The sequence below is a fragment of the Parus major genome, chromosome 1A (genome assembly GCF_001522545.3).
Source record: "Parus major isolate Abel chromosome 1A, Parus_major1.1, whole genome shotgun sequence".
Lineage (NCBI taxonomy): Eukaryota > Metazoa > Chordata > Aves > Passeriformes > Paridae > Parus > Parus major.
The window spans coordinates 56,902,964-56,928,350 of NC_031773.1; the positions used below are offsets into that span (position 1 = coordinate 56,902,964).

At 45.5% G+C, this 25,387-nt stretch overlaps 2 protein-coding genes across 4 annotated transcripts; one reads left to right on the forward strand and one right to left on the reverse strand.

Moving 5' to 3' along the window:
- Window positions 1-1,072: 1,072 nt before the first annotated feature.
- Window positions 1,073-6,001, reverse strand: MED21 (mediator complex subunit 21). The gene is made up of 4 exons (XM_015628047.3): window positions 5,039-6,001; window positions 4,680-4,794; window positions 4,360-4,460; window positions 1,073-1,804 (listed from the first exon to the last, which is right to left on the reverse strand). The coding sequence occupies exons 1-4, from the start codon at window positions 5,078-5,080 to the stop codon at window positions 1,628-1,630; spliced, it is 435 nt and encodes a 144-aa protein (XP_015483533.1). The 5' UTR covers window positions 5,081-6,001; the 3' UTR covers window positions 1,073-1,627.
- On the forward strand, window positions 6,000-24,385 carry TM7SF3 (transmembrane 7 superfamily member 3). 3 transcript variants are annotated; one of them, XR_004497533.1, is made up of 14 exons: window positions 6,000-6,312; window positions 11,860-12,062; window positions 12,300-12,454; window positions 14,234-14,384; window positions 15,509-15,629; window positions 16,351-16,522; window positions 16,820-16,997; window positions 18,279-18,365; window positions 18,773-18,853; window positions 19,562-19,714; window positions 20,828-20,925; window positions 21,546-21,708; window positions 22,177-22,919; window positions 23,978-24,380. XR_004497533.1 is itself a non-coding variant. In XM_015628049.3 (13 exons), the coding sequence occupies exons 1-13, from the start codon at window positions 6,023-6,025 to the stop codon at window positions 22,437-22,439; spliced, it is 2,115 nt and encodes a 704-aa protein (XP_015483535.1). In that variant the 5' UTR covers window positions 6,000-6,022; the 3' UTR covers window positions 22,440-24,385. The 3 variants fall into 3 exon arrangements, 2 of the variants coding, with proteins under 2 accessions (XP_015483535.1, XP_015483537.1); XM_015628049.3 differs by having other exon boundaries at window positions 22,177-24,385; XM_015628051.3 differs by lacking the exon at window positions 11,860-12,062 and having other exon boundaries at window positions 6,182-6,312; window positions 22,177-24,380.
- The last annotated feature ends 1,002 nt before the right edge of the window (window positions 24,386-25,387 follow it).

The window sequence follows — 25,387 nt, forward strand, 5'->3', positions numbered from 1 at the left end:
AGAAGTGTCATAACTGAACTATGAACTGAACTGTGGTTAATGAAGATGTACACAGTCTTCCCCAGTTTCCAAGTTAACAAGTGTGAGCTGATGGACATGTTAAGCTGTAACAGGGAATCTTCTATGAAAATCAAATCCCTTTTCTAGCAACATATTCTTTATTTCTTTTTTTCCTTCTGCAGAATCTGAAAGTGCAAGAGTTTCACAACAGCAAACTAAATTTAAGACTAAAGATATGCACATTTCATAAAATATTATTAAGCAACGAAAGACCAGTCTCATTAAGTACTTCCAGTTTTAGCATTAGAGATAGGAACACCTTTATCTTTTTTAATCCTCAAAACACAGTACTGTGCTATACCTGTTCTTTCACTGGGGCAGTCCAGTGTGAGGCTGCATCTAATTCCTTAAGGATCAGTACACTAAAGGCATTTTTGAATTGCTCTGAAGTGTCTGGGTGCATTAGCAACATGTGTAACTTTCAAGTCAATGACAGTGTAGCCAATATGATGAAACAGGTGGTTTTGATTGGGAAATGAGCAAATGCTACCTGCCAACAAACACCTTGCAATAACAAGGTTGGTAACTCAAAACAACAGAAAATGACCAAGTTTAACGCCGAGTTCATGCATTGAGCCCTACATTAGCCACTGATTTGGTGTTGCTTTATTTTAAGTATCAAAAGAGATACTAGTATTTCTGTAGTTCTACAACAAAGAGCAAAAATTCATTCTGTTATCAAGTGTGTGAAGATAAAAACACCTCTGTAGAGTGCCTTGGGGACAACAGGAATCTTGCTGCTTATGATCACAGCATTCATATGGCAGCCAGTGCTTACACTAAAAAGCAACTTTATGTAATAAGCTATTTTCAGTTTTCTCACTGCTGATTTTTATCCAGTCATCCAATGCTTCCTCATCAGTGCCAGCTTTAGAGGCACTCACCAGTTGCCAAGAGAATACAGAATATCAGCAAAAGCAGAGAAATAGCACAAGCAAGTAAGAGCAGGTGTGTCAGTGGCAACAAGGGACTCAAAGGCTCATTTGTGAATTACAAACAGTAATCAGTATCAGTCAGTATCAGACACCTGCAGGTTTATTTCTTTGTAAATACAATGCCAATGACAAGAACAATCACTCTGTAAACATCAGAGTTTACTTATCCTTTCATATGCTCTGTAAAGGGTGGTAAACCAGCCAATCAACATTATTAGCGCTGTTAATTAAAACAGATGACCATCACTGCATTCACAGTACTGTCTCCAGGGAACTCTGGCCAACTCATATGTGCCTGAGGCTTACAAAAAAAACATACCACGACCATAGTGGGATTAATTTATACAAATACTTCTAATATGTAACAAATTCGACTGAAGTCATATTGGTGAACAGAAAGCTCTTTTTAACTCGAGGAAACACACATCACACATCCACGCAGATCCAGAACAGAGCCCCTGTAGAAGCGTTTCTCACACAAAACCCGCAGCCAAACTGTGCCAAAGCCGCCCCTCCCGACGCGGAGCAGAGCTCAGGGCAGAGCCGCGGGAGGGCCGGGCCAGCCCATCTATTCCCGGTGTATCCAGAGGCATTCCCGAGGCTCTTGGGCAGGGCCGCGCTGCCCCCTGGCGCTACGAGTCGGGCAGGGGCTGACTGTGGGTGCCGCTCCGCGTCTTGAGCTGCGACTGGGCGATGTCGGCCAGGGCGCTCTGGATCTTCTCGAGCAGCACATCCCCGCGGTAAACAACCTCCTCCAACCGCGCCGCCGCCTCGTGGTTCTCCTCCTCCAGCCGGTACAGGCTCGCAGCCTTCAAAGCAAAACCGAGATGATACCGAAAGATTTTTGTGTTTTTATGTATTTTTCAAACATTCGCAGCTCTGGATGCTACTATCACACAGTTCTAGTATTTTTCCTACCGTTTCCCCTTAGAACAATAAGTTAACCCTTCTAATGCATCCTTGGAACTCTGTTTAGTCTAATTCTTAGGAAGAAGCCTGGCCAAGACGTTTTGTTTTCCAACCAGAATCTGAGAACACACAAGAAAGGGGTCAAATAAGCCCCTGGAACTGTGAGGTGCCCCCGCACAGGGAGGCAAAGATTTAGTTTCAGATAAGCATTGTTAAAGTGAGAGGCGTGGGCAAGAGGGCATTCGGTCCTCTGCCTCAAAGGATAGGCCCTGCGAGCCCAGGAAGAAACTCCACCCCAGACCCCTCATGGGATGGCAGCCCAGAGGTTCTCAATGGGTTTAAGTCCCTGGGGTTTCTCCATTGCTATGCTCCTGCTGGTCCCTGACATTGAACTCCACCCTGGTCCTGTCCCTCAAAACCCATCACCGCTGCCTCTGTTCGGGGCTCTTTGTCTCTGAGCTTGTTCCCGTGCTGAATAAATGGTTTCCTGAGCAGAAGCCCATGTCCTTGGTGTCCCCTGCCACTCACTGGTAACTGTAGCTTCTCTGGACCTGATCCTGCAGCTGCTGAAGGCAACATGGAACAACTCCAGTGGGGGTAGAACCCAGGGAAAACCATGTAATCATTTAATTGTACAATATTTATATGCTAATTTGTAAAACTCATAAAATCATAGAACTCTGATGCTGGGTGTGCCCATGATCATTGGGACACTTGAAAGTTTCCAATAAAGGCCTGCTTCTTATTTTACTACTTTAACAGTGTTGCAAGAGTTTCCTCTTTTGATATTAGGCAACAGGGAAAAGCAAGGATCTTCAACAGAACCCTAAAGCAACATTGCTACTCAAGGATGCTGAGGGACCGGTTGGCGCTCCCTAAAAAAAGAAGGTTCCCTTGTTCAATAGTTGACTGCAACTACTTTACAGCTTGCAGCAGAATTTGTACTATCAACTTCACCAAAAGGCAACTCAAAAGGGGGAAGTAAATTGTGTTGAGCATTAGTTTAGCAGCTCCTTTTATCATTTAAGACAAGACTCTGGATCTGAAATATACACCAAGACAACTAGAGTATAAAAAAAGCAGATCAGCCTAAGTACATTTCTATTAATCAAGTATTATCTACCACTTCTCAACAAAACCTATAGTGCATATTGAGACTGTTTCAAGCATCTTCAACACCATTTCTTTGAAGACTACCAGAATATTTAATACTGCACCAAATTAAGCAACAGAAAATAAAAATCAAAACTGGAATCCAAACGAATTTATCTTAAAACCACAGTAGACAGAAAGTATCAGAAAATTTTGTGACATGAGGTTCTTAATGAAGACAGAAAGAAACGATTGAAGTATCACCTCTAAGGAAAGCATATCCCTACTGGATAACCAGCTCCTCCTTCTGGAAGGAGCTTCTTTGCCCACACCAGCTGCCACTTTGATCAGACACTGTTCAGTCATGGAAGAAACCGGAATTTGCCCGTAACAGGAAATCTGTCTTCAGCTATTAAAAATACACTGAACAGAAAATTATGCTAGTGTTAATGAGCCCAATTAGGATGGGCACAGTAATTACCATGACTAGCAAAGTTCCCGAATTTAACCTCCTTTGTTTAAATCCAAACGTGGTGCCATTGCCAAGTCATTTCTCTTTGGCCCATTCACTTTTGAATGGTTACAGACTATCAATGCAGGCTTAAAACTTGCAGGTGATCTTAAAGGTGATCATCAATTTTGTCAGGAAAACAGCAGTATGCATTCTTTATGCATTCCAAAAAGAAAATACTTTATGTAAATCCAGCCATTAAGAGTCGAAAAAGAAAAAAAATAAAATATGGTTTTAATGGGTAAAATCTGTGAAATAACAGAAAAAAAAAGAAACCAAATAAAACCCAAATTTGACTGGTTCGAAGGAAGACTCCTTGTTATTGAAAAGTGATGGAATTATTTTGTGACAGAGCTGAAGAACTTCAAGGACTGCAAATTCTAACCAGAAACAATATGAAAGAACAAAACAGTTCTTTAGTGCTGGTTTTGCGGCTACAAAATGAAATGTGAAAAATTATGAAATATTACCTAAGGAGGAAAAAAAAGAATAAAACAATGCACAAAGCATCAGCACTGTTCCATCTGTTCTGTTAATATCTGAAAAAAAGGGTGAGTAGTTTCCAGTATAGTTGTGGTGTGACAAAACCACCTAGTTTTTTTTTACATTTTATTAGAAAACTGAATCTAAATTATTGTCACCGATTATAATCTTACTTAGAACTAGATGCAAGTTCAAAATTTTCACTAAGCCTACAAAATACTCACAAGGCTACCCTCATGAAAAATTCAGGTTGTACCAAAATAATTTTTCAGTAATGATTTGGCTTAGAGATGAAAAAATCTGTTTAAGAAAAAAGGAGGAAGTTTGTCTTCAGGAGTGTTCTGATGCTGAAATTAGGAAAAGTCCTACCTGCAAAGCTGCTGTGGATTCTTCACTGGGCAGGGAATCTATGAGAACATCGATATCCTTGGCAGTGCGAGCGATCAGAGCTGCGAACAGCTGGGCATACTCTGCACAAAACACAGTACAACTCAGGCCATCACTCAGAGAATTATTAGAAACAAGCACAACTCTGCTGTCACAATGTTATGCAGAAAGTGCAGCCGACATCCATTCGACTCCATCACTCCACCAGCTACGAGGGGAATTCTTTGCCGAGGATTTTGCATTCCCGAGCGCACTACACCGAACCACGTTGGCGTGTAGGAGACGCAGGAAACCGGACTCACCTTCTGTGGGGTTCACGGGCTGATCCTTGTTTATGGCCGTCTGGATGTTGCTGAAGGAGGCCGGGGGCCCGCACTGCTGCAGCACTCCGATGGCGTTACAGAACTGGTCCGCGAGCTGCCGGCACCAATTAACACCGCGTTAATCACCCTGCCCCACCGCTACAGCCACCTCCAGCTCACGGCGCACCCCCGCCCGCCCAGCATCCCCGCCATGCGGAGGGTGCGCACCCCACACCCGCGGCCGTTCCCCCGGCTGGGGGGCTGCGGGCGGGGAGCCGCATCACCACATCCCCGCACAGGCAGCGCAACCCGTGCCGTGCCCCGCGGCCCCGGGGGAGCGGGGGCGGCGGCCGCCTCACCGAATTGACGGCGTCCTGCAGCTGTGTCAGGCGGTCCGCCATGGCCGCACCGCCGCCCCTGAGGCGCGGCTCCCCGGGGCACGCGCGCCCCCTGCCGGCCGGGAGGAACGGTTCCCAGCGAGGGCGGGCAGGCCTTGGGACGGGCTGGAGTGACCGCCCCTGCGCGGGTTTAAGGAGAGACTGGACTCGGCACTCCGTGCCACGGTCTGCTCCGTACGGTGGTGTTCGGTCACAGGCTGAACTTGATGATCTCAGAGGTCTTTTCCAACCTAAGTGATTCTGTTCCCTGGCACGGCCTGGGCAGCTTTTGCTGTGCAGCAGTCGCTCTGATCCCAGCTGAAGGCCGCAGCAGCGCTCGGGTGCTCCACTCCAGCCCCGATCTGAGCAGGGAAAAAAGCCAGAGTGTAATGTCCCCAACAAGCCAAATCAGAGCCAGCATCCGGCCTCCGAGCCCAGGGGCTGGAGAATAAATGCCATTCGTGTCAGTCGGTTTGTGCCCATCTTTCTTATCTCTGACAGCTGGGTACAATGCCGGCCTTCTCCCAGGTGGATCTTAGAGATCATCTCTTTCCAACATTCTGCCATGGGCAGGGACACTTTCCACGATCCCGGCTTGCTCCAAGCCCCATCCAACCCGGCCTTGGACACTGCCAGGGATCCAGGGGAAGCTACAGCTTCTCTGAGCAAATTGTGCCAGAGTCTCAGCACCCTCACAGGGATCAGTTTCTGCTAATATCCAATCCAAACCTCATCTCCGCCAGTGTCAAGCCGTTTCTCTTATCCTGTCACTACAAGTCTTTGTAAATAACCACTCTGTAGCCTTGCCACTGATGCTGTGGGTGCAGCAATGACACAAACTAATCCCCTCAAAGCGTTTTCCCGACGGCGCGATTGGGCGAGGATTTTGTTTGCCTGCCTACGTAAGCTGGGAGGCGGGGTTTTTTCACTCTCCGTAGCTAAACCCAAGTCCCAGGGTGCCAGTCCATGCTCCACCGTGCATTTTTAAGAGTTCGCAGCTGCTACTGCGGCCAAGCGCTCCCTCTCCGCGCTCCCCCCGCCCTTCCCGGCAGGGCCCTCCCGCAGGTGCCTGAGGGGGGCGGGAGCGGCCCCTGCCGGGCGGGCCCCGCCCCCAGCGCCCGTCCCGCCCCGGCTGTCCGGCCCTTCCCCGGCCTCAGCCCCCTTTCCCCGTTCCCTCCGCAGCGCCATGCGGGTCTCGGCTCGCCCCGCGCTGCTCCTGCTGCTCGTGGGGGTCCTGCGCCATGGCGGAGCCTCAGGTGAGGGCGGTGTGAGCCGGAGCGGGGGGGCGCGCGGGGCTGTGGCCGCCATTAGGAGGCCGGAGGAGCCCGGCTCGTAGCGGGAGCCGCGGGGCTGTGCCCGGGGTAATGTCCAGCGGCTTGCTGCGACTGCAGAGCCTTTTGGAGTGTCCCCGGTGCTGGCCGCTGGCCGGAGGGATGAGCAGGGGTGCGGAGCTAGGCTGCCTGCGGCGCTGCAGAAACGCTGTGTTTATTCATGGTTATCTTAATCTTATATGCAAGCAAGAAGAACCACCCTTTTTTTTTTCTTTTTTTTTTTTTTTTTCCCTCCCTATCCGCTTATTTTTTATTTATATATATATATATATATATATATATATATTTTTGCACCTTAATTTCTGTGAACGCCATACTTTTAACTGTTTCATGGATAATTGGGAATGATTTGAACCGCGCCGTTGCGGGGATGCTGTACGCTGATGCGGCTGATGTAGGGCTGTGTCCCCCGTACAGCAACAAGGTGGCATTCGCTACCTATCAACATGAGCTTACCTGACAAAGGGAACATGGTTAAAAGTAGGTTTGTTTTGGTTTGCTTGGGGTTTTTTTCCGCCCGACCATGTACAGGTGGTCACGGGTTCCCCCCACCCTAGTGGATGGTGGGTTGAAAACAACTACTGCTATGAAATTAGAGAAAGGAGCAAAACCTACCGTTTGCAGCTTGATTCATAAAGTTACTTGTTGTCTGTACTGATGAAATCTGACTTTATTTGGCATGGGCTTTTTTTTGTAATTTCCCTGTGTTCTGCATGTGGCTAAAATAGGAATCCAGAATTGAGTGTGCTGTTATAAATATAGTTTGGGAAGATTTACAGTCCCTTTTTTTTTTTTTTTTTTTTTCTGGTTAAACTCTTATCTGTTCAAATAAAGGAAAAAATAAAGCTTCCTCTCAGAGATAATTCAGAGATAAGCAACCAGTCCTTTGTATTAGGGCTGATATAAGCCTCCCCCTCTTGGTTTTGCTTTATTTTTACACTTGCTTCTAACCATGGAATCGTAGAATGGTTTGGGACCTTAAAGATCATGTTATTTCACCCCCTCTGCCATGGACACCATCCACTAGACCAGGCTGCTTGATGCCCCACCCAACCTGGCCTTGAATAAATTGAGCTTAATTGTCCCGAAGGAGACTCTTGGGATTCTTTGCTGGGCTGCAGGACAGCGTTTGGAACCAGTCTCAGGTGTGGCAGGCTCCTCTCTGCCCAAGTTTCATGCCCAAGATCCTAATGGAGAGCCAAGTATTCCTTGTTTCTTGCTTTGGCTGGGCACCTGATGGTGGCAAGCAGGTGTGAGACTGAAGGCTCAGGGTTCTTAGACCTTAATGGTTATCTTAAAGGATGCTAACAAGCAGTTTGTCTCCTGGACTTGATGAAAATGGGTCATGTGTTGAGTAATTTTTTTACAATATGTAAAAAGGCAAAGTAACTATGAACCTAAGCAAACTGCTTTGCCTTAAAGGAACCTGTTGTGTTTTTCCTTGCATGATTGAGGGTGGAGGGGAAAAGTATTTCCCTTGTAAAAAGCTAATAAGCTGTGTAATTTGTGTACCAGAGTTTAGCTAACCATTAGGGCCTTTAAACAAGTCCATTTGCTTAATGGTTCACTGATTTGAAATTGTGTTGTGTTATTCAGTTGTGGACACCCACTTTGCAGGGATGGGCTCTGCTAACTCCTAATCCTTGAAGATCCTGCTTCATTCTAAAGGTGCTGACTAGTAAAATCTTTGTGTGGCCTGTGTTGCCTCTCTGGGCTTCTGATGGGCTCCTCAAATTTGGTCTTTGTGCAGAAGTGTTTTGTACATTGTATTTGTTGCCTTCCAGGGAGCTCTATCTTCCTGAGGAGTTCAGCTGGCTATTGAGCCAAACCAGGCTCTTCAGTGTTGGAAAAACTGAAGTGAATTTATAGTGTAATCAGGACTGAGCAGTGCTTTTGTAAAAGGAGCTTATTCTGGGTGAAACGTGTTTGTGCCAATTGTTTAGTCTACACAGAGATGATACTTTATAATGAGAGGTTCACACATAACTCTTCCCTCACTTTTCAGGCTGTAAAGACCTCTAGCCTGGTGAACAGAATAGTCCTTTAGGATGGGAATGGCACAGGTGGTGACAAGCCACATTCTCCTTTAAGCTGTTCTAAGCATGAGTCTCAGTACACACACAGACAAAGTTCAGAAGCTTTCAGAAATGTTCCTGCTTCTTTTGGGAGTGGGGTAGGTGCTGTAGTTTTTGGGGTGTTCAATAGTATGGGAAGACAGAGATCTTGTAGCTGGACTCTCCCATCATCTGTGTCTGCACGGCCTGCAGGTCTGATAGGATATGGCTCCAGGCTTTATTCTGTTAAGTAACTGTATGCTAATGTTTTTCTTACTCAAACTGAGTCAGTCTGAGCTTGCACTTCATATTCATTAAATGTCTTCATGTGACTACTTGCTGTTATACTCCCTGCACTGAAAGTTCTCCTTAGCTCCTGGAGCTCGTTTACATCAGGTTGTTCTGCACATCCACTGCAAGGTGCTTGGCACCCAGTAGAAATGTGTTTTCTCTGACTGCACAGAACCTCTCAGAGGGAAGCGTAAGGTTTGAGCAAGGCTCTCTAAGTGAAGACTGCTCTGTATGGGCAGTGGTAGAATTTTTTCAGTTGTGTTTCTTACTGGAAATTGGACTGCTAGGTGTTTTCAAGAACCCTGTGTGGTTAACTGCTCCGTGGTGATGGGGAGAGACACTTGGCTATTGGAGCTGGAAATGTGGTTTACTCAAAGCATCAGAGGAGCCAAGAGCCTGGCACTGAATCAGCACAATGGAAAAGATTCAAGCTGGGTGTAGCCTGTTCGGGAAACTGTGTGTCACAGGGAAGGGATAACAAGTGCAGAGGCTGTGGAGTTGTCTTGTTTAGAGTTAGGAATAAGGACTTTTGATCTCAGAAGAGCTCCAGGGGGTTCTAGTTCTTTAATGTCTTTACTGGTTCTGCCCATCATGTGAGACAGAAGATAGTGTGGGGTGACAGAGCGGGCTGTTTGCTCTGTTCACCAGTTCTGTGTGCAGGACTCTCTGTGCTCCAGTTCTGGTGATGTATGTGGAGTATGTATAACCATGCTCAGTGCTCCATCTCTGCTCTGCAGCTGCTCGGTTTCAGTAATGCTGACTTCCTTTGAGCATCTGTGCAGTTGATAAGCTCTGTAATAGTGGGGGTTCCTCTCATGTATCTAACCCAAAACTGAGCTGATGTGCACTGAATGTTGCAGCTCTTTCTACAGGGCAAGGAAGAGAGCATAGCCTGACACCTTAGAGTGTTTCCAGACCTTCACTTCTGAAAGCAATAAAACAAGTTGGGATGCCTGGATTTTGCTCCTGTCTGTTGCTGACTTCCTGGATCAACTCTCTCACTTTGGTGTTAACTGTGCTGGTGGTCCTGCAGATGTGTTTGGTGGGCCACCTCCAGGCAGATCAAGTTTGCCCAAAGGAGAAGGTTGTATGCTGTGGCCAGCACTATGTGTGGTCATCGAGGTCTCTGCTTCTGTCCTTCAAAGGATGTTTGACAAGACTCCATGGTTCAGGGAGTCTAATACCTGTCTGGTATTAGAACCAGAGAACTGGTGGTAGCAATAGGCCTGGTGAATTGTGAGTTTGCTAATTTAATCAATTAGTCTTGCTCACCATCTTCCCTTTGTTTCACTGCACCAGGAACAACTTGTTCAAATGACAGAGATGGAGAAGGCTGGAAGGGTTCTGTGGCTGTGCAGGAATTGCTCTTCCAAAAACTTCACAGAAGGTTTTGCTGCTCTGCAGTGCATCTTTTAGGCCTGGCCGGAGGTGTGGTTCAAGGAGCCTGTGAACAGCAAGCTGAACGTTACTTGTGTGATGGGTGTAGATGTTCCTGTTCTTCACCCTGAGTCTCTGCGCTTGTGCCCAGACTTTGGAGTAATGTGTGTCACATGCACTGTTCTTGGAGCAGTTATGCAAACAGGAAAGCAATATAGAACACCATACCTTAATTCACCACGCTAATTAAACTTGAGAGAGTGCCTCTGACATTTAGAGTCTCATGATCACGCTCAAGTAGTGGCTGTGTGTGTCCTTATTTATGCATAGGCCCCTGGGTATGGGCACGGAGTGGAGGTGAGAAACAAGGTGGAGCAATGTGGTTTTTTCCCCTTGATGTAGATCACACAGAGAATGTACAGTTTCAGCTGCTTTTCTTAAAAGAACATTGAACTGTGAATATCTTGTGGTTCAGGAAGCTCTGTTGAAGATTTTAAAGATCAAAGAGAAATATTTTTCCTTCATTGTAAGCTTTCACTGTAAATTTCTCGGTGTATAGTCTGTGCCTTCTGAATGCTTTTCTTTAGCATTCATACCACTACTTGCATTTCTGGTAGAACTTGAGTTAATGAAGAAAGATCTGAGGATATCTTAATGCTGCTCAAGGAATTCTGAAGACTCAGAAACTGAAGGATACACAAAGCTGGGGTTTTTTGCAGCTTGAATTTTACGTTAACTACTGTGTGAAAACTTGGTGTAGAAACTTCTACCTTAACACAAGCTACAAATGATGGAACAGAAAAACGGAGACTCTTTCTTTCCTCACAAATGGTTTATGACCCCTCATATTTTAGCTGAGATTTCATTGGTGATGCAATGCTGGTATTAATTGAATTTTGGGAGTGAGCATGTAAGGGCTGAAGTTCCCTCACTGTGTAGTGAGTGGAGGGGGCATGAGGGTGGGAGCACCCCTCTATTTACACATCAAGAGGGAAAGAAACTGGCCAATGATGCCAGTTCTTGGTAGGAGAGAGAGAAAAGTAACAGGAAAGCAGTTAGAGAGCACTGCTCTTTCCTGTAGTTTCAGGAAAGAAAACTGTTCCCTCCCTTGTGAATGGGAGCCCCCCTGTGTCACCAACAAGAGTTCTTGGATGGTGCTGCTGTTGACTTTGTGTTAGGGAACTTGGCAGTACAAACCCTTTCTACCAGAGGCAACTTCATTGAGGAAGTGTGTGTGTGTTCAGGCTTGATAAGTTTTAGGTCTGTTTGGGTACAGAGGCAGGCAGAAGAATTCAGGGAAAAGACTGGAAGGCATTGTGCAGTCTGGTTGCAACCACTGACCAAAAAGCATCTTGTGGCTTCTGTGTGGCTGCTTCGCTTTCCTCACTTGGCATTCCCTGCCCCTGCAGAACCCAGCACAGGGAGAGGCCAGGCTTGCTTGCAGAACCTGAATGGCAAGCCAAAGCTGATTCTTAAAGATCTTATATCCTAGGTCATGTGGTTCTCTTTAAACTAAAATGACAGTGGATCATGGGGTTATGCTCATTGTAGGAAGAGATGGTGTAGGTTGTGTCTAGGAAACAATTAGTCAGATTTTTAGGTCTAGAGATGGGGATGAAGCAGTCCTAATGATTAAAAACCATTTGGCAGCAAAAATTTTGGAATAGCTGAAATTGGGTAAATATATGTACATAAACTGCAGATTTGACTCTGTCTTCTGGAACTTGACTCCAGTTTCCATGGTCTGTAGGAATTCACTTGGAAAGTCTGATGGATATTGTGCAAGTTGGCTGGCTGATACAAACATACCCACCTGTATCTGCCAAAGATCAGACAGTCTTCAGTGTCTTCTCTTACTGACATTTTGGAGTGTAGCTGGCTCGTTGGCTGAGCTGGTGAGCTCAGCTGTATCAAATCCTGACTCCTGGTGGGAAGCTCTGTCCCTGTCCTCAGGTGAGTGCCAGGCTGCAGGACAGGTACCCTGGCTGTGCCTGTATCTGCAGGTACAACTCTGTGTGCAGCAGTCTCTGAAAGCTTGGTACAGCTTACAGGATGAAAGCAGCACAAAGCAAAATCCTGCTCTGTTCCCAGCTGACTAATACTGGGCTACTGGAAACTTCCAGGCTTCCCTGGTAATTGCTTCCCTCTGGACCAAAAAAACCCTGTATCTTTGTTTTTTTTGTAATGCAGGTCTTCTTGAGCTCTCCTTGGGAAAATTCAGAAATGTGCTACTTAACCAGACCAATCCAGTTGAAGCTGTAATCAGGAACATTGCCAGCAACGTGACTGTGGTTATTTTTCAAGTGCATGCCCAGCAGAGTGATGTGGTGATATCCTTTGATAAGGTAAGAGTGTCACTTCTGTTAAGTGCTGTCTCTTTTTCAACAAAGGACTTGGCTCTGGTACATGTAGGAATATTGAACTGAAGCTGTATAAATAATGAGTGTCTTTTACCTACTTGGCTTTTAGACAGTGTTACTGTAGCTTCAGAAATACTTTCTTGTACTTATATGTCATAGCTGATGTTTTGAAAGACTGAATGCTAAAGGAATGTCAGAGCTGGCTTGAAAATGTTTCAAGGCTCTTTATTTGGTAGAAGTGATGCTTTTGTCATGTAGCTCTACTGTCTGTTGTCCTTCAGCTTGTCATATTAAAACCAGATGGGTATGTTTGCCAGATGCCCCATACATGGTCACTTGGGGATGTTTAGTTCTGCTGATCCCATGGCTTGGATCTAACCACTGCAGATAATGATGTGTTATCCCAGCTCCTTGTCCTGAATCTAATTCTTATTTGGTAACACATGGAGCAGTTCTTCCACATACTCCAGTGAAAGCTGCTACTTCTAGACAACAATAAAAGCATTCCTTCTGCTATACCCTGGATCCCAGTAATGATGGGACAAAATGAGCCTAATCTAAAATACTGATTTTTATTGTTGTGGTGTTGGGAGGCTCTCACTGGTATTTGAACAGAACGTTGACTAAGCTGAAGGTGGTAGATGCAGGTCTAACAGTTGCAATCCAGTTCCCCTCTCTCCACCAGCATCTTTGAAATCAGAATATACTGAGTGCCAAGATGTATCCTGGGAATCTTAGGAGATGAATGGCCTGTAATACAAGTCACCCAGCTCCACCATCCTTGTACTGGTCAAACAGCCAGGATTACAGGGCTGAGGCATTACTGTTACACCTATTCAGTCTTTGCTTGCCATTGTAGAATCCTTTGCTGCATTCATGGGCCTTACCAGGCCAAGGGCAGTGATACATAAATGCAGCTGTACTGCTTTTAGGGCTGGCCTGCTTCTAGAAATATGATGCTGAGCCAGACTTTGAGGTCTGCCAGGTCCAGTGCGCTTCCTTACAGCATTGCCTCGGGTAACTGTGACTGCCTTGGCCAAAGGCACTTTCCATGCTGAAAATGTAGCTGCAGGTCAACTGGTTGTTCCAGCTGAGAGACTGTGATACTGTCATTGCTGCCTAATCTTTCCTCAAGAGCCCTAGTTCTGGAAGGGATGGTGATTCTGGTCAGTAACTGGTCTGGCCTCAAAAACATCTGGCATTGCTGGTGTTAAGGAAGCTATCATACAATCATCTCTGTTCTGGTGGAGATAGGAAGGTGCTTCTATATGCTGGTTCCCAGAACACTTCCTTGCTGCCATCTACAACATTTTGTGAGGCATATTCCAGTCCTTCTACGTTTTTTCAAGTCAAGCCATTGCCAGATCTACTAGCTAGATTTCTCTGCAACTTGCTTGTGATTATCAGCTTTTTAGTAATCCCACACTTGTCACTTGGGTTTTTGAGCCTGAGCCAGTCAGTGCATGGTGTCAGAGCTCCCTTTTTTAACCAGCTAGGGGTGCCATCCAGAGGGGCCTTGACAGGGTTGAGAAGTAGGCCTATGCAGATCTCATACAGTGGAGCTGGACAATTCCAAGCACAGTTTGGGCAAAGTACATTTTGGGCAAAGCCTGATCTGTTGTAACTGGCACTGATGTGTGTTCCTGCCAGGTTTGTGGCAGGAAAGAGCTCTTGTGATATTATCAAAATACATAAATATTATCAAACTGTGATAGAAAACTTCTCAAAAAGAACTACTTGTTTCTATCATTTGTTTCTGTGCAGACTCCATCGGTGAACAGCTCAGGAATTGGGGTAGACAAAGGGCTGGTGTCCATCCTTCGGCCTGAGCAGACCGTGTGTACGTGGTACGTGCGTGCCCTGGATGCTGGCCAGGTGCTCAGCACTGCCATCTCTATTCCCTACATGGAGAAAGGTACGTGCTCAGGGCACGCCAGCTCTGCTCAGTCAAGTCATTGTGGAATGCAGTATTGACCTTTCAGTCTTACATCTATAAGTGGAAATCTGATGGGGATACCAGAAATTCTTTTGAAATGGGCTGAAAAGTTTTATATTGACACTGCTGAATTGTGAGTTGTGTCTAGGATGTACTCCTTGGTCTTGCTATGATTTAAGCCTTAGAATAGAAAACTGTGGTACATGTGATCATGGAATCACAAATCCATTTTGATTGGAAAGGGACCATAAAGATCATCCAGGTCCACCCCCTGCCATGGGCAGGGACAATTTCCACTACCTCAGGTTGCTCAGAGCCCCTTCCAGCATGGCCTTGGACACTTTCAGGGATCCAGGGGCAGCCAGAGCTTCTCTGGGCAACCTGTGCCAGGCCTCACCACCCTCACAGGAAGGACTTTTTCTTCATATCCCATCTAAATCTACCCTCCTTCAGCTTAAAGCCATTCCCCCTTGTCCTATCACCCTAGGTCCTTGTAAAAATTCCCTCTCCAGCTTTCTTGTAGGCTCCCTTCAGGTATGGGGAGGCTGCTGGAAAGGTCTCACCAGAGCCTTCTCCAGGCTGAACAACCCCTACTCTGAGCCTCTGCTCATGGGAGAGATACTCCATCCCTCTGGTCATCTTCATGGTCCTCCTTTGGACTAACTCCAGCAGGTCCACATCATTCTTGTGTTGGGGTGGGGTCTTGCCAGAGCAGACTAGAGGGGCAGAACCCCCCTCTCTGACCCTGCTGCCCACTTGTCTTTGCATGCAGGATGCTGGTGGCTGTCTGGGCTGTGAGCACATGTAGCTGGGTCATTTCAAGCTTCTCATCAGCCAGCACCTCCAAGTATTTTTCTTCAGGGCTGCCCTAAATCCATTCTCCACCCAGCTTGTGTTTGTGCTTGGGATTGCCTTGACCCATGTGCAGTCCCTTACAGGAGCTTCCATTCCAACACTTCAGTCACTGGAGTCTCCCATGTGTTGGGGACCTGTCACAGGCTGCAGTGAGACCCTTTTGCTGCCTGCAGGGCCAGCACCTTTCTGTGCTCAGCAAGCGGATTGTGCCTGCAGGTGCATAACTGCGGGTATCTTCTGTGTTCTAGATCCTATTCCTGGGGGCTGCAATCTAGAATTTGACTTGGAAGTGGATCCAAATCTTTATCTGGACTACACGTTGGTTGATATACACATCAAGTTTGCCCCTGCAAACTTGGGATATACCAGGTGTGTGGAAAACTTCAGTGCACTGAGCAAGACCTTTTGTCCTGTGTTTGGCCAAAAGGCTAAAGTAAGACCCTGCTGTAACAGCTGAACCATACAGCTGCTGGCAGGAATCTTGCTTGCTGCAACAAATGTAAATGGGGAAAAGGAGGAGGGGAAGGAGGTACTGCATGAGAGAGATAAAAATTGAGAGTTACATCTTGTGGGGGAGGTTATGCAACTTCAGAAATGTAAGCATTTCTGGACTTTCCATTCCTTGTAACAGCTTAATTTGTTTGAGGCTCAATTGTATGTTACAGCCAGTTTTATTTATTTATTAGTACTAAAGCATGATAATGACCCAGAATTTTTTTAACTTGAGACTTCAAGTTAAAAACTTGGTGTTGCAAGTGATAGGCAGGGAATGGGGAAGACTGTGTTCAGAACTGCATGAAAGGACAAACAGTAATGTTGTGGCTGTTGTGGCCTCTTTGAATTCTTGTTATGGCAGTTCATAGGAAGCCTCTGTAAGTGTAAAGGCAGGTATCAGCACAGCCACCCCTGTGCCGGGGTGACTCTGTGTGATGATGTCCAGTGCTCACAAATACAGTCCAGTTTTGAGTTAGCTGCTGGTGCATACCTCTAAAGAGCAGAGGCAAACACTGTGGACAGGTAACTGCTGAAAATGAATGTTAAGGTTTGGGGCCTTCTGCTGGGCACGTGGCTGATGTGTTTTTCATTGCAGAGGAGCAAACCCCCCCTCCTGTGATTCAGAGACTGGCCAGAGCTCCCGGTGGCGGCTGCGCTATGATGTGTACCAGTACTTCCTGCCCGAGAATGACCTGTCTGAGATGGTGCTCATGAGCCACATTCGGAAAATGTCTGGGGTGCAGAGTATCAGAGCCAATGGCATTAAGGTGAGCCTGAAGCACTGGGTATCAGCCATGTGGCAGTGGTGCTCTCTTGTTGTCTCCTCCCCTGTGCTGTCTTCCTGGAGGGGAGACATAAGCAGACTCCGTGGCCCTGCTGGGGCGTGGAATGGCAGTGTTGCCAGACCTGGGTCAGGAGGCTGGTAGGGAACCTGAACTGTGCCCTCAGGCAGCGAGGAGCAAAACAGGGAGTGGGGGAATCTTCTCCCCTGTCAGAAAACACAGTAGTTTTGGAGGGAAGGGTTCCATCCTGTGAGCCTTTAACACAGATACTTACTTTTGCAGATGCTTACGCTGACAGCTGATGACAAGACCAATGTCTACTTCTCATCACTTCCTGGACAAGGTGTGATCTACAATGTCGTGGTGTGGGATCCTCTTTGGAACAGTTCTGCTGCGTACATACCTGTGCATACATATGCCTGCAGCTTTGCTGACCTGGTAGATAACTGCTCTTCCCTCAGTAAGTTGGGAATTGTATCTCCTTGCCCACTCCTCTGCAGCTTGTTGTGCTCCAACATGCTGGATGTGCTTTAAGATTATTTTTCCAATGTGTGCTGATCTTTGCTTTGCACTGCATCTATTTTGTTACTTTATGATGAAGTCTGCTTCTTGATTGAGGAGAAAGTCTAGAATGATGGAGTAAGACTAAGAAGAATCATTTGCAATTAAAGGTTTAACTTAATGGAGTTTTAATATGTGGCTTGCAAATGTAACTCTGAACTCTCTAGTGCCACCCCAGCTTTGTCCTTTTCAACTGGATACATAATTTCAAATAATTTGTAGGTCTGCAGAGGCTGGATGTAAAACTGAGCTAATAAAACACAGACTGGGTTAGGCTCCAGCCCGATTTTTGTAACTGTGCTGGTGCTAACAGGAATCAGTAACCTGCAGGTATTTTGAAAGAAGGCAGTCATCTAAAATAAGAATGAAGATAATGTCAGCAGTAGTGGAGTGACTGCCAAGTCATGCTGCTTTGTACAAAGCTATATAATGGTGGAATTTGAGCAGAAACAGAGCAAAGCTGCCACTCCCATTATGAATGCAGAAGGGACATGAGTAATTACTCATGTAATTAGTAGAATTTGGTTTATAAAGTAAGATTTGTTCTCATTATTTTCTTATATACTGTAACACAAGTGACTGTTGTCAAACTCAGTGTTGTCCTATGACAATGTGAGACAAATTACCTAGGCTAAAGCTCTCTAATTCAGAGCACATGGGAAATACTATTTACTTCTACAAATAGCTTAAATATAAGTAAAAAATTTTAATAGAAGACAGAGGTGGGCCATAATGGGATGCTGATGATCATTTTTGTTGTATGGCAAATGTATGAGAGGGAGACAAAAGGTGAAGGCTGCAGTGATTAAGCCTATAGTTGCTGCCTGGGTCACTAATCCCATAGCACTGCCTTTTATAGATGACTGGATGTGCCTTTTTTTAAGCCTGAGCAGAGAATTTTCAGGCAAATGTGTATCTGTATTATCAACAAGCTCCATCTACTTACAGAAACTCCTCTTGAATAAGAGGAAGCTCTTGATTTCTTAATCAGTCTGGGACTATTTCAATGTTCTGTTGAAGATCCTACCAAGCCATCTGTTAGTTCAGGCATTGCAAATCTGACAGAGTGGCAGCTCTCAAGTTGTCAGTAAAGTTTGTGACAGCAACCTGATCTTACCTTAACCTCTTTGTTGAGACTACTAGGTGGAATGCTGTACTAAATCTACCTTTTTTATTGTAGGTAAACTCTCTACCAAAGTATTCTTCACTGCTTTTGGTATACTTGGTCTTTTCACCTGCTTTTTTGGACACAGATTCTGGAAAACAGGTACTGAGTATTTCATCTCGTAAGTCTGTTTGGAGCTTCATAAATGTTACTCTGTGTAACATACAATGGTGATGTTATTACCAAGATTCACTTGATAGTGATACTGTGCCAGTTAGGTTCACTGCTTTGCTTTTATAGGCTCTGAGCCTTTAAGATCAGACTGGAAGTTTCTGGGATGCAAAGAAGAGAAACCTAGAACTAGGATGTATGTTGGGCAATATAGCTATAAAGATATCATTTTGGACTATCTGTAGTGTTTGATGACACCCCTGTTGAGAACAAAATGTTGTCTGCCCTCCTTTTGTGAGCTGCTGCATTCCTTCCCTGTTGTAATACAAAGATGTCTGAGGATCCACTGAAGTGGGCTCAATATGAAGCTTGCTAAATACTTTGTCCTTCTTTTCTAGATTTATTCTTCATGGGCTTCATTGTTGCAGCATTCATTTTCTTTGTATTCATTACAAGGGTAACTGGCCTTGGTTATGATGGTGAGTAGATGTGTCAGGATATCCTGTGCTCTTCCCAAACTCTTGTTAGGAACCCTTCAGGTACAATCTCAATTGGGCTGTTAGCCATCTACAGGAAGGATGCTTGGGTGCTTGAGCTCTGTCGTAATAGTTGAAAATATAACAGAGTAAATGTTCCTTCTAGCATCACGGTGATGCAGAATTAACAGCTGGATTTAATTTCTGTATCTATCCAAGGAAGAGAGGGGTTTGGAAACTGAAAATTTGCAACATACTTTCTTCCTACTTTCACAATGCATGGGCCTCTGGTTCAGATCAAATACAGGTTGCATCTGTAACATGGAAGTAGGTGGTCTGTACCCAGCTTGTTATACTAGACAGAATTAGTTCTTTCCATCTGTCCCACCTCATAGAATTCCTTTTTTTGATACATGTGCAGTAGTGTGCAGATACAGCTGTAGCTACCTGAACTCCCTGGGAACTTGGAGTACTGATATCCATGGTACCAAAGCCTCCATTCCAGCCCTCCTGCCACTCATTCAGCAGCACATCCCCAGCTGCTGGCTGGCATCTAAGTGAAGTACACAAAGCATGTGCTGATACTTTTATTTGTTACCTCTTGAAAACTCACTGAAAAAAGCCAAACAAGCATGTAAGTAAAGCTGCTGAACATGTTACTGCAGGAATGGAAGTTTCCAGAATGCTGGAATTTTCTCTTCTCTCTTTCAGTGCGTCTTATTTTGACAGCGGTGGCTGGAATTATTGGAGGCCTGCTCTTGGTTGTGAGCTGGTGGAGATTTGGCTCTGTCCTGCTCAGCATGTTTGTTATTGGACTTGTGTTGGGATTTCTCTTCTCATCAACGCTCTTCTTCACTCCCCTAGGTAAGCTGAAATCCTCTGCTTGGTGAGTGCTGTGTTCCTGCTGTGCTGCAGGCATGCTGCAAGGCTCAAGAGTGAATGGCACACTCTGGTTTATCTTAGTGGGATGTTTAACTTTCCCTTTGCAGTGCAGGGAGGAATAGAGATGTACCTGAAAGCTTCTTTCAGTTGTGCTGTAATTAAAACTACTTGGGGAAGAGGAAACTTGATTGTTTTGCAGAGAACTTGGTGGCTCTTCCTACTTAAACTGTGTGCCATCTCTGTAACACCAGCTCTGCTCCAGGCATGTGCTTGCTCTCTTGTTCTCTGTCCAGAACAAATCCCAGTAGAAAATCTAAAGTCTAATTTGAAGGCTTCAGGCATAAAGGCCTTAGACAAATTGCTTAAAAGCCAGTAAGCCTGCTGAGCTGGAGTCCCTCTGGGACATCAGAGCATCAGCTATACTTTATTGTAATACTCAGTCTCCAAACTCTTTTTAAGGTCCCCTGGTGGGACAGTTTTTCATTCTCCAGTCATCTGTGTTTGACTCACCATAATTCCATGATAATCCATGCAGTCCCTAGTTGCTCTTCATTAAAGTGGAGCAGTGATTCAGCTGGAGGTCATCTTGTCCCCTCTGGTGAATCCACAGGCCTTAGGAGGCAGGGAGAGCAAAGAAGGGTTTAATTTTCCTAAAGCTCAGAAGAACTTTTTTGCCCAGTGGTGTTGTGATGGCTGCATTTGCATCATGCTCTGGAGTCAGATGCAGATTTTTAGCTTAGAAACCAATAAAGGCAACAAAACAGCTTCTTATTGGGCAGCAGTACTCTGGTACTTTTCATTCTTATTAGGTGAGGAATGTGTGTACCTTGTCAAAAATCTTTGTTCTGTGGAAAAGATCTGCTGTTCCAGCACAGGGTTACAGGACCTGTGCTCAACTGGGACAGTTTTTCTGTTCTTGAACGACTGTTCCAATACATCTTCAAACAGTCAGGATTTGAGCTCAGAAGCTGGGCTTTTCAACAATGTACTCCAGGTATTTCTGAATGTACAGAATTTTTTGGGGAAAAAGCTGGCCCCCAAACAGTTGTGAGAAAGGAAATGTTTCTCTCACTGGTAAATATGGTGTCTTGGCAGGAGACTACAGGGTCTTCCGTGACGATGTGGTGTTCTGGGTGACCTTTACTTGTGTAGCCTTGATGATTCCAGTGCTTTTTGTTGGCTGTCCAAGAATTGTAAGTAATTGTGCTTTCACCTCAGAAGGAGAGAGGGAGAAGGGGGGGGGGTCAGACTTCTTAATGCAAAACGTTGCCCCGTGAAATATGTACAGAAAACTTAGCACATCTTTGTGAAGCTCAGCACAGGGCCAGTTGCAGGCAGTTCCTGTCCAGCCCCACTTGTGCTAAATGGTCCATAAGCTAAGGAATGACTTAGGTGTAGTTTTGCCCACAGCATCCACTAAAATATATTTTTTTTATTTATAAAAAAAAATTATATTTATATAAAATATAAAATTTTATGTATTTTATTTTATCTATATTTATTTAGTTGACTTGTGCTGTCTTATCAGCTGTATGTGGCTGGGTAACAGATGTGTGCAGCTGATTTATCACAAAAGAACTGATAAAAATTACAAAATACTTGCCCAGAGAAGCTGTGTTCAGGCTGGGTTGGATGGGGCTCTCAGTAAGCTGAGATAGTGGAAGGTGTCCCTGCCCATGGTAGGGGGTTGGAACTGGATGAGCTTTTAGGTCCATTTTAATCCAGGCCACTCCATGATTCTACTCTCCTAGTGAGGTAGGGAATAAAGAGTGTTCATCAGTTTCCTAAGGCTGTGTTTTTTCTCCTTGTCTAGCTGAACATCCTGGCTTCTGGAATAGTGGGATCTTATACAGTGGTCCTGGCCATTGCTTGTTACGTCTACACAAGCCTTGCTTACATCACCTTGGACCTGCTCAGAAGGGTCCTCAACAATTACTTCAGCAGAGCTTATACCAATGTGCCTTTTCAAAGGAATGGTGAGTCCTCCTGAAACTTTATTCTCTTTTTTAGGAGGAAGCACTGCCTCTCTGGCTCTGGTAAACAGTGAGTGAGGACAGGAAGGGGATGGAGAAAGAACACAGCACAGTGTGAGATTTAACATCCACATGAGAAATTCTAGTCTTTCAAAAGCAATACTGAGTAGACTCCAAGGCAGGAACCTTCCTGCTGGTGTTGTGACAAAGGCCATTGTGAAAGGTGCTGCTCAGACTTGAGCTGGCAGCTTGCTGAGGAGTGTGCAGAGTGGGCAGTCAAAGGCCTAATACAAGGAAGGGACTCTTCCCAACTCCCTGTGTATCCTGGCCTCTGTATGGAGCTACTCTGGGCATTCGAGGATGTGGGGATGATACTTCATTCCTTTCTGTCACTAAACTAGTTCAGTGTTAGTGCTTGGGAAAGCAAGGAATGTTCTGCTTTGCTACAGGAATCTGTTTGTCTTTCTCCAGACTTCATCATCCTGTCAGTGTGGGTGATGCTGGCCCTCAGTGGGGTCACTGTGCAGCTCCGCCGGGAGAGGAGTGAAATGCCTTTCCCACCACATCCCTATCTCACCTGGAAGAGGGAAAGGGAGCGTAGAAGCACCAATGTCTTAGACCCCAGCCATCACATCCCTCCCCTGAGAGAGAGGATCCACAACAAGCTGCTGCATATCAAAGAGTTCTTCCAGAAAGATCAGCCAGCCGGGGAGAGAACTCCACTGCTTCTGTAACCTGCCAAATAACTGGTGGGAATGGAGAGGGAGGATCTGGGAATGGTGAGATGATTGCCAGCAACCAGCCAGTGGTGCAGAATTTACCACTGCTAATTTGTCCTGCTGAATAAGAGATTGCTGCGTGCCCAGCTTGGCAGAGCAGTTACCTGCCCAGTACACTACATGCGGTTTGTGACTCCTCTGTGGCACACTCTGCCTGCTTCAACCTGCTTGTGTCCACCTGCAGAATTCTGTACTTGTGGCCAAGGACAGGCATTGATCCTGTGGGGTCTACTTTGCTTTTTGGGTATGTGAAATATGAAACGGGCCTTGGAAAGCAACCTGCTGATTGTGCCCTTGCATGTGGAAATGTCTGCTGAGGCAGCTCCCAACTCGCTCCCAAGAGTGGTCAGCCTGTCTAGCTGTGAGGGGAGGGGACAAGGACTGGCCATACAGGGAGTTCTTCCCGCAGGAACTGAGCATCTCCTTCTAATACAGGTACAAAACATGTGGCTGCAGACACACTGGTTTCCAAGAAGTGTTACTGAACCTTGCAAGCTGAACTGAGTGACTTGAATTGAAACCGCACTGAGTTAACTGTTGGATGTGTGCACTGTGGGGAATGGGGACTGATCTGATCTAAGACTTTTTCCCTCTACTTTGGGTGGTTCTGTAGCAAGCTGGTCATCTGGTCTCTGTGCAGAGATGGCTGCTAAGAGCACACAAGAGTTTTGTCTCCCTGTTTGCTTTCTGAACAGCCTGTGTCTTGTTTCTATTCTGGTATAGTATCTTTTTTGATGGTGCTGTCATAAAAGAAAAAACTAAGTAAGCTCTTTGTAGCCAATGGCAATTTTTTCCCCCTGGAGTTGCCTGGAACACTAATGATTTATTTTTAATCATCTTTTAATTTTGCCTTTAAGGGATGAAAACAGCATTCAGCTAGCAAGGTACTGATCAGGAACCTTGCTGACTGAATGTGTTCATTACCTATTTGAATTGCATCTGCCCAAAGCAGAATGTAGTATAAAAAGAGATGAGGGACCAATCTCATGTGGTGGCTTTATGCTCTTCCTTAAAGAAAACCCCAAGAGCCACTATCAAAATGTCAACTGGAACAATGTGTTTTTGGCTTATCCCAAGGAGACCTGAGGGTGTTTTACCGTGTTTGTCCCTTGTACCCCATCCTGGTCTCCAGTGGGGGTCTGTCATGCACTGAAGGATGGCTCAAGTCCCACATCCTGTACCTTGACACAGGGTATGCTGACTCTTCCTCCTTTTCCCTGTGTGTGAACCTTCACTGAGGGCAGCCAAGTGCACAGTCCTGCCTGGGTGAAGCAAGTGGTCACTTGGGTGCCTGCATGGAGCCTCCATGAGGGAATTCCCCAGGGGTGGAAGCCTAAGCTCTCAACTACCACTTTAAATTCTTGGTATGAAATCTGTAAGAAACAGCTCTTGCTGAGGAAACTGGCAAAAGAACTTTATCTGGGAACTTCTTTGGAAGTTAAAACACCCTGGCATAGACAGGAATTAATGACTTTTAAATGGCTTTTCTTTAGGGAGTGAGAACTCAGAGACAGTGTCTGAGGTGACTGAACCTTTCTGATGTTTAAAGACAAATCCTGTCATTGCTTGGAGCTGGACCATCTGCCTCAAACAGCAAAGCAAGGCTGAAATCCTGCAGTTTGGGTCTTGTTTCCCTGTGCTGTTGTGTGGCACATGGGGTAAGCAAGGAGCTCTTCCCTGGGTCTCTGTCCGTCCTCCCCACACTGATCCTGAGCATGTCTCTGCCACGTGTAATGGCAAGCAGCAAACACTTCTGTGGTGTAGAAATGCTCTTAAACATGTTTACCATGGTGGGTTTTTATAACTGCTGCGATTTACATTGTGCAAGAAACAAGTTTAACTCTTAATTTTCTATATCTTTTATAATAAAGATGTCTTTTCAATGATGCTTCTACAGTTTAGCCTCTGCCTTTGATCTTGCTGGGAGAGTTTACTTTGAAAAATTTCTTCTGGCCGAGGGCTGAGGTGGGGGAGCTTGGCTGGCGTTGCAGTGACACCCAGAGGCTGAGAGTGTGGTGAGTGCTCTGTGAAGCCACTGAGAGAAGTGAAGTGTGTGGTCCAGAGAGGCTTTTTTTTGAGAGCTTTTTTCAGATGAGGCTCTAGAGAACAAAGAAATGGTTGTCATCCCCTTCTCGCCTGAAAACAGGTCTGCAAGATCACGTAAGAATCTTCTAGAAGAAGTGGGCCTTGAACTCTTTTTCTGAGATCCTGACTTGGAGATTGTTTCCTTTTTTTTTTTTTTAAGTTCTGCCAAGAGATGGTTCAGGAATTTTCTTCCATAATCCCTAAGACACAGTGAGTAACAGTGGTGATGATCAGAACACATGAACTGATCCACTGCAGTGTTAAAGAGGTATTTTCAAGGCTTTTTTTGTGTACCCCTTGAGATCCAGGGTGAGATCTGTTTAAGGTCTCTTTAAGGTCCCTCTCAGCACAAACCCTTCTATGATTCTGTGATTCCCTTCTGTCCTTGCCTAAAGCTGGCCTTGATCTGGAAAGTCTTCCAAAAAAGAGGGAATTCCTCCAGAGAAATCAGTAGGCTCCACTCTCAAAATGTGCAGTTTTCACTGAGCCTTTGAGCTGTCTGCCTTCCAACCTGCCAGCAGCTGTAGGTCTGCAGTGATCTTGATAGTGTTTTTTGGGGTGAGCTTTAGTGGAACTTCGGTTCCTGGTTGGTTTATGCAGTGAATAGTCAGCATAAGAAACACTGAGCCTTTGGGTATGCAAGCTGAGTATTGTGTTAGGTTACCGTGCCCTGACCCAGACTGGAATGCATTGATATATTGATATTGAATTTTGCTGATTTCCATCAGGTTGTTGTCCCCTCCCACACCATGGATTAGTAGGCTCTGGTGTCTGAGTTTTCTCTGGAAACAGCAGCTCCCATAACACTTCTGTGTGTT